This window comes from Esox lucius, chromosome 4, assembly GCF_011004845.1.
Source record: "Esox lucius isolate fEsoLuc1 chromosome 4, fEsoLuc1.pri, whole genome shotgun sequence".
NCBI lineage: Eukaryota > Metazoa > Chordata > Actinopteri > Esociformes > Esocidae > Esox > Esox lucius.
Genome location: NC_047572.1, coordinates 18830922 through 18841631, shown reverse-complemented (window position 1 = coordinate 18841631; position 10710 = coordinate 18830922). Strand labels below are relative to the sequence as shown.

Genomic DNA, 10710 nt, shown 5'->3' with positions numbered 1-10710 from the left:
AGAAGCAGCGTGTCTGTTTTTTAGGCTTAACAAGTTTCGTTTATATGGTTTCTGCTTTTATTTACCGGATGTTTCCTATTTGTCTCCAAAAGGTACTAAAAAGCCTGACCAATATCAGTAGGCCTAATTGAAATTGGAGTGTAAGAAAAAATCAGCATAATTATGTAAGAATAAACAAAACTTTTATTAGTTCATACAGTGTCTCAAGAATAGAGTAACCAAGACGCAGTTGACTACACTTTACATTGCAATGCAAAATTGACTACACTTTACATTGCAATGCAAAATACTCAAATGATTGTCTGCCCTTAATTCAAGTTTATCAAACCAACTTCTTGGCAATAAGGAAATCTTTAAGTCTTTTGATTTGCCAAAATCCAACTGATAATAGAATAGATGTCTGCACAACAGCCCACCACAAAACCTTCCCATTTGTTTCTTCGCTGATCTGGCGGAATGTCTCTTCTCGTTCCTGTGAAAATTTATTAAAGAAGCTGAGCAATGAAGGACAACAAACCCCTGTTTGTGGTTGTATTTAACATTAACACTGATATAATAATGTATAACATAATATAATTACTTCTAAGAATATATACTGTCTTTATTAAACAACTGTAGGCCTGGTCCTAATATTTACTCAAAGTTACCTTTTTGAAAAATACTATTTTATTAAGTGTTTGATGTGTGTGTTAGTCGGCACTGTTGACAATTAGTTAGGGTTTACCCTCTGGAAGTCCTGCTGCCTAGTGATGTATATGATTTGGTCCCTTAGATGCTCCAGGCTGTACTCAATGTTCTGAACTGTATGTTTGTGCCTCTCAGCACTAGGGTCAATAGAATGTTCTCCCATCTGAACATCAAAATGAATCCTCTGCATTGGACATAACAAAACAATTTTCAGTCATGGTTATACACAGTCCAGCAGACTAGTTCATTCAAAGTATGAGTGTGGTGGAACTCACCAGCCTAGCGTCAGCAAAAACAGAAAACCTTGTAGAGTTGGACTGCATGCATAACCAATGTGTGCCAGAGGCATGGGATGTAAATGTGAATTTTCCAAATTTGCCATATCTTTTTTTCATTATTATCTGTAACCAAACAAGAGAAAAATAAGTGTGTTATTTTTTGTTTTTGTTTTACATAGTTCTTTCTTATTTTTTTGTCTTTTACATAATCAAGGCAACCAAACACATGTTTGTGTTTAGGCAGCGGACTGGGTAGTAAACTGCTATGTGAACCTACGTACGTCATGGTTTGGATCTCGAACAGTGATAGTGAGGCCAAGATGAGGGGAGTTAAAATTATTTTTCCCATCCCAGTGCTCCATAAGAAAATAACCTGTGAAAAACACAGAACAGACGGTATATTTTTATTTATATCTTCATTTTATTTACATTGCTTGGGGGTATTATACACATTATACTTAAAACATTTGAGATTGTTGTACTAATTAAGTGTGAGGGTCTTGCCTCCTGGATGACTTGATCTCTGTTAACCCATGTCACATTTGGTGTTCTTGTCTGACGTGAGACTGAAGCATACAGAACAGTGTCCTCCTATCCAACTACCCATAGAACTCACCTGTAACTAGCATGTCGCCTGGAATGTCCTCAATCAGACACTTCTCCTCCTGCTCACCCAGATCAAAGTACATTGCTGCTGTCAGCGCCAGGTAACACAGCATCCAAAGCCCAATGATCCTCAAATTCATTTTGACAAAGAAAATGTGATAAACTTAAATTAGTAGAACCTTCTGGTTGCATGTGTGCAGGAAACAACTCCAGTATGAGAAACTGACACCTGCTCCTGTGACCAACTGTCCCATCTGTGTGTCTGAGGGGGAACCCAAGGTCAAAAGAGAAACAGATAAGCCTATCCAATAGAATAAGGCCATGTGTATTGATAAAGAACCATTAAGTAGTTAACTTATTAACAACTACCAAGTGTCCCCCTGCTATAGTGAATCAGTTGATCAGTTGAATCAGTAGATCAATTGTTTAAACCCTTGATATATATCAAGTGGAAGCCATCAGTGACCCAGATTTATGGAGTGATTGCTATTTGTTACATTTTGCTTTTGTTGTGGTTACTTCTGGTTTTCTGTTGCTTAGATGTTTTCAAGAAAATAGCTAATTCCTGCGAAACTATAATAGAGTTTGTCATAAGTTATCATGGCTTGATACAGTATGTCAGGTATGACTTATGAATGCTTTGGGTTAGATAGCAAACTACATCAATAAGTAAAAAGGGTTTCAGGACAGGTACACTACTTTAAAGGTGTTATGTGTCATTGACCTATGTTATTTTGTGGTGCATGTTCTATAACATTATGTTATAGATTAGACTAATCTAATCAAAAAATATACATATGTTGTTGGTTATATGAAATATTTGCGTTTTACATCAATTAGCAATGAATTTATAAATATTTACGGTTTATCGTACAAAGAACATAGATAAAGACACAGTCATCAAAATATTACGGGCCACTTTTTTTTTAAAGGAGGTAAATCTAGAACATTTTAGCAATTTCTCATGGATATTGAAAAAAAATTACAATCAAGTCGACTTCTCTTCTGCTTGATACAGTGTTCAGTCCAGGTCAAAATACTGCAAATAAATATATTGTCGGTCTGTAGTTGAGATCATCATGAAAACCAATGTTCTTAAACACTTAGCACACTGTGTTCAGTACCTGCAATTGAATTGCATCTAATAATAATTCTGAACCCCGATCTGTTGTATAGCAAATAGTGGAACAATTGAAGCACCATGACATCCATTTTCTCTGAGCTTTTGGAAACTGTTTGTGTTGACAGCCTTATCATAAGTACTTAATAATGGCTGTGATGGAATAAAATTTTACAGCATTAAACACATGGTTGCCAAAGGGTTATATACCATTTATATCTATTCGATTCCAGACATTACTATGAGCCATCATCATTCACCAACCTCCACTATAGTTCCAGTACATATAGTCTAGAAAGCCCAGTGTGAAAAGGGTCAATTTCTACAGCTTGGGCTTCAGTTGAAATGGCTCACGCATCTTTCGTCTTCTTGCATGACCTCTTCTCTGTTTCGTACCCTCACCAGCCAGTCATAAACAGTTGTCAGGGATGCATTTATTTTCTTCTTCCAGTGGGGGGCAGACTACCCCATTGTTAGCTGGTTGTAGGTGGATATAGCGCGTTCTGTGGCGCACGCCTGAGTCTCCACATTTACCTTGGCATAGGCCCCACGGTGACCATACAGACACCTCACAGTCCAGAGGAGTGGAATCTAGAGAGAAGGATACAAAAAGCCTCATTAGAAATATCCATCAGGACATTAATTTAACAAGCCATATAACTGAACTGCAAGAGACCAGAGACAAGAGACCTGTAACACTTGAAAATGCAATCGTAAGGGGTGTTATGATTCCAGTGAGCTGTGCTCTAGCCAGGCTTTTGGGCCTCTTTAAGTGTTGTGGTCTGCTGGAGTTATAAAACACAGGATAAGCCCCAAGGCATATGTTAAATAGAGTTCTTTATCTAAGCCTCTCAAATACCTTATTAAATGATTTAGTTTCACTTCTAAATTATTTGCTGAAACAGATAAATGATACAGTGGTTCATATTATCTTTCCATGCTATGCAAAATATACCTGTGATATTGTAGAAAACTGGACATTTTATAATTGTATGGAATTAATAGGCTTAATCTAATAGTTTGTATGTATGCCAAAATTAACATGCTAGGAAATAAAATAAAATATATGCTTTTATGCATCCAACGATTTCTGGCTACATTCTTCCTATAGTTTCTTTATTGCAGTTTAATTAAGTTGGGAAGGACTTTTATTGAATAATTAAATTACTAAAACTTGTTTTGAAAATTTTCCAGTTTGCCAAGCCACTTCCTTCCATGTTACGACCTTGTAAAATGCTAATATCTATCACAGATTTCATGTATTTTTCTTTCTTTTAGAATTAGAAAACCAGACGGATGGAACATGGAAATAAACGCAAAGCTGGACTTGACATCTTATTTATTCTTCCATTACAAACAGTCCCCCAGCGCTAAATGACAGGAAACTTTTAGTGCCTTTGGAATCCATTGTCCTGTTTGTTGCCTAGTTGCCATGGGTACTGAGTAGCAGATTTAGCTGACAACTGAACTCTGTGCTTGTGTACAATGGATCTGATTACGGATTAAGTTAGATTTTTACTCTTCATATTTTGCCACTGCCAGTGCTGTTTAACAGTGCAAAACTGAATACATTTTGGTTTATGAGAAGTTTAGTTGAAATTCCTTTTTTCTATCAGGCTTAATTTTGAAAAACAGGGGCATCAATATAAGAATTTATGTATTTTAAAACATTTTAGTTAGTCTGCTTACTTATTAAAGAGTCGTCAATTTCATTTCCAATCTCGTTGCCAGTCTGGTTGAATTGGGTGGGGTCAATGGGCATGCTGAAGATCTGGTTGCTCTTGATCTTTTTTAGGGTAACCTTGCCCATTGGTGGAAGATTCTTCAAACGGGGGTAGTAAAAGGAGTTAGCTGGATGGCTTGGAGAAGATGATGTTATCTGGAAAGAACAAAAACCCTTGTTATCCTACTTTCTTGTAATTATTACCAAAGTTGATATAGCTTCACTTGGATACAGTACCCACATGATGATTTACATGGGTTCTTTTAGATTTACCTGGGTGACTTTATCCTGAGGAATGGTCTCAAAATTGGGAGATGAGAAGGTGAAGCCACTGTCAGTGCCAGCATCATAGGGATATAGCTCCAGTGTGACGCTTTCCTTCCAGTTGTCTCCCTCACACAGGTTAAAGCTATCCACTCCTAGGAACCAGTCTGGACTAGGCACTATTCTCACTATCAAGGATAGCTGTGGATGAAGTATGATGATGAGTATGATGATGAATGTGTGGACATTTTTAGGAGTACACCAAATAGTATCAATAGATTACACAGATTACAGACAAAGAATGAATATGCTCTTCAATATTTTGTACTCTCACATTTTCAGAGCTTTCCTCAACTAATGTTCCAATAGTTTTCTGTGAGTTTTTTTTTTTTTACTGACATACTTCATCTTTTATTGGAAACCTGGAGTGCAATAATAACAAACTGCAACCGGTCCCTAAAGCAGCTTGAATGCTGTGTAGGGGGGAAAAGGTTTTAAAAGTTTTTAGCTTTGGGACTTATTAATCTTATTAAACAGCTGGCAAACATTAATCATGGGTACACCTACTGGGTTGCTCCTAAAAGCAACACTGAAATAAAAGGTTAGCACAAGGTTTAGAATAAGTTGTGTATGCTTGACACAGAAGTTGTTTTTCTGATTTGTGGCATGAAGACAAACCTTTTGAAAAGTTCTTAGAGTAAGCAGGTGCACAATGAGAAATGTATATTAGGGATACATCGAGAGAGGTTTGTCAATATGAATCGCTGTGTGAAGAAACTTACGAAAGAGTGCCTTGAAAAGACCTCGAACTCTGAGGTCATTTGGCCCGTTCCCCCGACCACAGCTGGAGCAGAGAACAGCCCGTAGACACTCTGGATGTGTTCCCCAGCTGCCTCCACCTCCTTCATCAGTGTCCACGCCTCGCCCTTCTCAGAGAACTCCCTCACTCCGTTGCTGGCAAACTGATTTTCCTGCCAGATATGATAGTCTGAACTGTGGGTTACCCCTGGAATTGAAGAACCACATTCTGTATTAATGCATCTGAAAGGTCTACTTTTGCTCTACATGGTAACCTACTGTAATGCAAAATTATATTGACTGGATTATCTCCCTTTTCCAGGAGCTGAAAATGGTTTAGGAAACCTGTTATGCTTGCCAACTACCATACATTCACCAGATGTCTTGGCATTTTGAAACATCATGTTAGATTTTTTTTTAACAACGGGGTCAGATCACCTCTGCGGAGCACAGGTTAATAAGAGTAATTTTCTCACCAATGAGAGGGGACCACTGGGCAGGGGGGCGGTGGATAGGGTACTGTTTAGGAAAGGCGGTCTGGCTCCACATCCCCGTGAACGTCAGGCTGTATTTGGCAGTGGTGTCTGTCGTGCACTCCGGGCCCATGCTCATCGGCACAGGTTGGACGCTCCCCGCCAGCGTCAGTATCAGACCGGCTAGTCGGGGAAACACACTGCCAGCGGTGCATACATTCATCACCCTTTCCATGCTTTAATACTGAGGCCAGGAACAGGAAAGAGTGGAATGGGGAAATGTCAGAATCTGCACCTCTTCTCTAGGAAACCAAACCACAAGTCTTTCGGTGCTGGTTTAAAATAACTGGACCATATGACTAAGGAGGAAAGATGTTTGTGCCTAAAACCATTTCCACAGAGCCAGACTCAAACTCTTTTGTAGCCTAAACCTAATGAGAAAGTACATACTTTCCGTGAATTAGGAAACAGAAGCAGACTTGAAATGTAAAAATCTATTGATATCTGCACTGGAAGATATCAATGTAAAAATGATCATTTGACATTGAAAGTCTAGGTACAAAACAGCAGCATTATGTCTCTGACAATCCACGTATATGCATTGATGAATCATGCCTTCATACAACACATGTCCATTACACCTAAATGAGTGACAAATAGCTTTATTCTTTCCACACGAAACACCATTGCATGCATGCTTTACAGCCTTACGTTGTTATGCAAAATGCAAAATGTTATTGGGCAGTGCTTGAGAAGAGAAAGGAGCAGCTACTTACTGAGTATGTGGATGAAGATGAATTCACTGTTGAAGTGGAAAAAATGTAGAGGACAGAAGAGCTGTGGAGGACACCACCTGTGCCTAGGCTGTCGTTAGGAGGGACTGCGAGACCTGAGCACTTCCCTCAACTATTTATGCCTTCCAGAGGTCCCTTCAGTCAAACTATATCAGTACCACTGCCCTGTCCCAGCACCACTGATGTATGCAACACGCTCCCTCCCTCCTTCTACTCCTCCTAGAGTGTGAGTTAACTGATCAGGGGGTGATCGTTTTTTTTTCTTCTATAATGGTATGTTTTATAGTGTAAGTGTTTTATAGTGTAGGCACGCTGAGGGGTGTGGAGGGGGATAAGGTGAGGGGATATGGGCTTGGCCAGCAGACAGCTTGGTGATGGGATAGGGATGGGGAGGCAGCCTGAGCCAGCAGCTCTTCTAGCCCACATGCAGGCTACTGCTGTAATTGCTCCCACATGTTCACCCTCTACCCCTTCCAGTGCTGCTGCTGCTTCCTCCACTGCCCTCCCACTCACCTGCTCTGTAACCATACATTTGGTGACATTGTGAAATCAGAAGTGCACATGCTATTTTGCAAGTCGTGCACATGCACAATTTATTTCACGACAATGTGAGTAATTTAACTGATTATCAGGACTGAATATGTCTAGATTCTATTGTAGCATACTGTTAGGCAAAGTGTCAAAGTAATGTGAATTGTCTGGTAAAACTCTGTAACACTTTTGTGAAATATGTAGCCTTAATCTTTTCCAATATGTGTTAAATAACAGAGTTAAACATATTGTGACTGATCATAGGCTGGGTACCGGTATACATATACACATTTGTGGTAACTGCAGATGGGAAAGGGATTTATAAAATACATTTGATTACAGTAGGTCAAGCATTGCAGGGGCAAGTTGCCAAATGTCTGAGTATTCAACGTCTTGTCTTTTCTTCTGCAGCCATCAATGAGAACACCACTGGCAAGGGTAATTCCGTCTATCAAAATATCAAGCTTCAGTCATGTTGAGCGTAATGGAAGCTGCAGACAGGCACCAAGTGGGATATCTGCCAAACTGAAGTTTTTTTTTGAAGGGTCCTTACAAAAATCCTCTGTGAATGGTTCAAACAGACTTATTAGCCTTTCAAGTTATTTTTGTATATTAGATTAGATTAGATTGAACTTTATTTTCATTGAACAGTACGAGTACAGTACAACGAAATGCAGTTAGCATCTAACCAGAAGTGCAAATAGAAGAGGACAGGATATTTACAAGTATTAAGTACAGTGTATGTTACAAGTGAAATGTATAGATGTGCAATGAAGGTAAATGCAGTGCAAATGGCAATTCTAAATGAGCAATGAAGGCAAATAGGGGAGGGTAGAAAATGTACAAACATTCAATGTACAAGTGGGAAATGAATAGTTGTGTGATGAGGCAAATGTCAGTACAAAAGACAATTCTGACTGTGCAATCGAGCAAGTTGGAGGTGTAAGTTAGTATGTGCAACTGAAATGCAGGGATAGCAGCAATGAGGTTCTCAAGGTAGACACGTACATGTAAAACCTTTATAACTTACTTATCACACTTTGCAAGGCAGTTTCAGTTCCAGTAGTACAAGGCAGTAGTGCAACAAGGTCCCTGAGAGGTAGCACTAAGCCGTAGGCGGGTGGGTATGGTTACTGATGGGTCACAGAGTTCAGCAGGGATACAGTGGATGGAAAGAAAGAAATCCTGAGCCCGCTGGTGCGCCATCAATGAGAACTTTGGCATGACTGCAGCCTTTAGACTTCCTGTAATCCTGTGACCTAGGGTGGTCTGGTAATGCCAGTGTTAGGGGTTTGATTCCCACAGTTGGCAACTGAAAAATAATAATGTGAAAATGAATGTGCTAACTACTGTAACTCACTCTGAATGTGTCTGCTCAATTGAATACATGGCTTTTTTGTCTATCAAAGCATTCCATTCTTAAAAATAGACGAAAGGTAACATAAGTCAAACTCTACAAAAAAATACAAACTGTATATACTATATATATTTTTCCTTTTACAGTAAATATTTGCAACATTATGCAATGTGATAGGCTTAATATCAGAGGAAAAATGCCTTGACGCAGTCATCTGCCCCCCTTTTATGGTAGATCCACATGGTGGACTCATCCAGTGTCTCTAATAACTGCTGCCCTTGAAGACAGAATTCAAGATGGCTATCTATGGGCTCTATACAAAAAATTATGCCTTTGCCATTACATCTGAATCGTAAGACCAGCAAATTGCCAACCTCGAAAGAACAACTGAATATAATTCCATGCAAATCAATGAACTGGAATAAAGATTTACATCTATGGCATTTAGCAGATGCTCTTGTCCAGAGCAACTTACATTAGTGTGTGTAGATACGCCAAGCTGAAGAGGAAAAGCCAGAAGCTAACAGCTAAAACTGAGGACTGGAGCAGATGGAATAATTTGAGAGTAATTGGCATACATGAAGTAATGGAGAAGGTCTGTCATCCCACAACCTTCCTGTCCAATCTTTTGATTGTTCTTGGGAAGGATCTACTCACAACGCCCCCGTGTTTGGACCTTGTACACAGGATTCTGACTGCTCAAGCGCTCGCTCTGACTCATCACTTGCTTTCATGACAACCTTGCAGAAGTGCCTGTTCTACAACCAGGTTGAGTCCATGGATCTATCTAGAGAATGTGCTGAATATTGTGAACATCTTACAAATTGGTACTAAAACCTGTGCATGTCTTTCCCAGCATTGAGTGGTGTTTTACAGACAGGAACAAATTTGGCGCTTGCTTAAAGATACAGGGGAGGATCCCTGTGAACAGGTCCCTCCCTTTGCACTGGACACAGTGGGCAGTTTATTTGGCTGACGTGATCTGAAAGATGAGTTGGCCTTACATTTCTATGCATTATTTACTTCACTGGGTACAGACTGCAAAATGAACTCTTGTTTTCGACACTTTTCCTGCATTCAGAATGAAGGTACGTTGCCAAATGACCTCATAACTTACCTGTGGACTTCATTTTTCTGTTTTGCGAGTTAACCATTCCCACACCTCTGTTGGTTTAAATCATAATTTCTTGCTTTTGCATATCCTTATAATTTATTTTATGTAATCATAGACCGGATTATTTATTCTTGGCATGTTTTATTTCATGGAGCTCCACCCACTAAGGGGAGCTCTGCTCAAATGGTTTACTCTTTCTGCACTAGTGGCAACCACACTGAGAATTTGAATGTACGCCCATTAGAAGGGACTGCGAGACCTGAGCACTTGAACCTCCTTTGGAGTTGGCAGAGAGTGTATTCCCTGCTGAGTCTGTGGGTGATCAGGACACGAGTTCTGTGGCCTCCTCTGCTTTCTCCTCAAGACTCGCCTCGCTCCGCCGCGATTTCGGTGGACTCATGCGGTGGGTGACGACCAGACTGGTGATTCTTCTACCCTCCGCCACCTCCAGTGTGGGAGGCGTATCTGTAGTAGCAGCAGCCTTTTCAAAAGCCTGCTGTTCTGCTCCCTCTTCAGCCTGTGGCTGCTACAATGGCTGCTCCTGACATCACCCTGTGCCAGCTCTGTGAAAGAACATCACTTGGTCGATCAAGAAGGTGTCCAAACAGAGATGGGATTGACTAGAGGAGGGGGCGAGAGCAGAGGATTCCGTTTTCCCCTGACACAGAGTAAGGGAAACTGATGTTTTTATTGATTCAATGAAGACTACATGTCCAGCTTACTTCCTCAAAAAAGGGCCTGTTTCCATTAAATCCTTTGTCCGTTCAGCCCCCCCTAAACGTCTGGCTAAGTGTGAGCTTTTATGTCCTGTGTGCTCAGTCTCGTCCGAGCCCGCCTCCCCACATGGCCTTTCGACTGTAGCAGGTTGGGATGGTGTGTTTTTGGCCTCTGCAGTGAAAACCTGCGAAACGGTGAGCCCCGTGCCTACTCAACTATGGTGGGCAGGTTGCTCATCACGTCTGGGA

General features: G+C 40.3%; 2 protein-coding genes across 2 annotated transcripts; both read right to left on the bottom strand.

The window, feature by feature from the left end:
• Window positions 1–264: 264 nt before the first annotated feature.
• On the bottom strand, window positions 265–2281 carry si:ch211-255i20.3 (transmembrane emp24 domain-containing protein 11). Its single transcript, XM_010898773.3, has 5 exons — window positions 1582–2281; window positions 1247–1338; window positions 963–1088; window positions 725–871; window positions 265–472 (listed from the first exon to the last, which is right to left on the bottom strand). Exons 1-5 carry the CDS (start codon window positions 1709–1711, stop codon window positions 323–325), a joined length of 645 nt encoding a protein of 214 aa, XP_010897075.2. The 5' UTR covers window positions 1712–2281; the 3' UTR covers window positions 265–322.
• A 207-nt stretch (window positions 2282–2488) lies between these two features.
• spon2b (spondin 2b, extracellular matrix protein) lies at window positions 2489–6982 on the bottom strand. Its single transcript, XM_010898758.2, has 6 exons — window positions 6726–6982; window positions 5953–6193; window positions 5461–5684; window positions 4688–4879; window positions 4381–4570; window positions 2489–3282 (listed from the first exon to the last, which is right to left on the bottom strand). Exons 2-6 carry the CDS (start codon window positions 6182–6184, stop codon window positions 3101–3103), a joined length of 1020 nt encoding a protein of 339 aa, XP_010897060.1. The 5' UTR covers window positions 6185–6193; window positions 6726–6982; the 3' UTR covers window positions 2489–3100.
• Window positions 6983–10710: the final 3728 nt, after the last annotated feature.

Excerpts from the sequence above, each read along its gene's own strand:
- spon2b (XM_010898758.2), bottom strand. The coding sequence starts at position 6,184 with ATGGAAAGGGTGATGAATGTATGCACCGCTGGCAGTGTGTTTCCCCGA. Across the intron at positions 4,571-4,687 it reads CTCAGGATAAAGTCACCCAG|ATAACATCATCTTCTCCAAG; the intron begins GTAAATCTAAAA and ends TGTTCTTTCCAG. Across the intron at positions 3,283-4,380 it reads AATTGACGACTCTTTAATAA|ATTCCACTCCTCTGGACTGT; the intron begins GTAAGCAGACTA and ends CCTTCTCTCTAG.
- si:ch211-255i20.3 (XM_010898773.3), bottom strand. The coding sequence starts at position 1,711 with ATGAATTTGAGGATCATTGGGCTTTGGATGCTGTGTTACCTGGCGCTG. Across the intron at positions 1,339-1,581 it reads AGGCGACATGCTAGTTACAG|GTTATTTTCTTATGGAGCAC; the intron begins GTGAGTTCTATG and ends TGTTTTTCACAG. Across the intron at positions 872-962 it reads TTTTTGCTGACGCTAGGCTG|AGGATTCATTTTGATGTTCA; the intron begins GTGAGTTCCACC and ends TGTCCAATGCAG.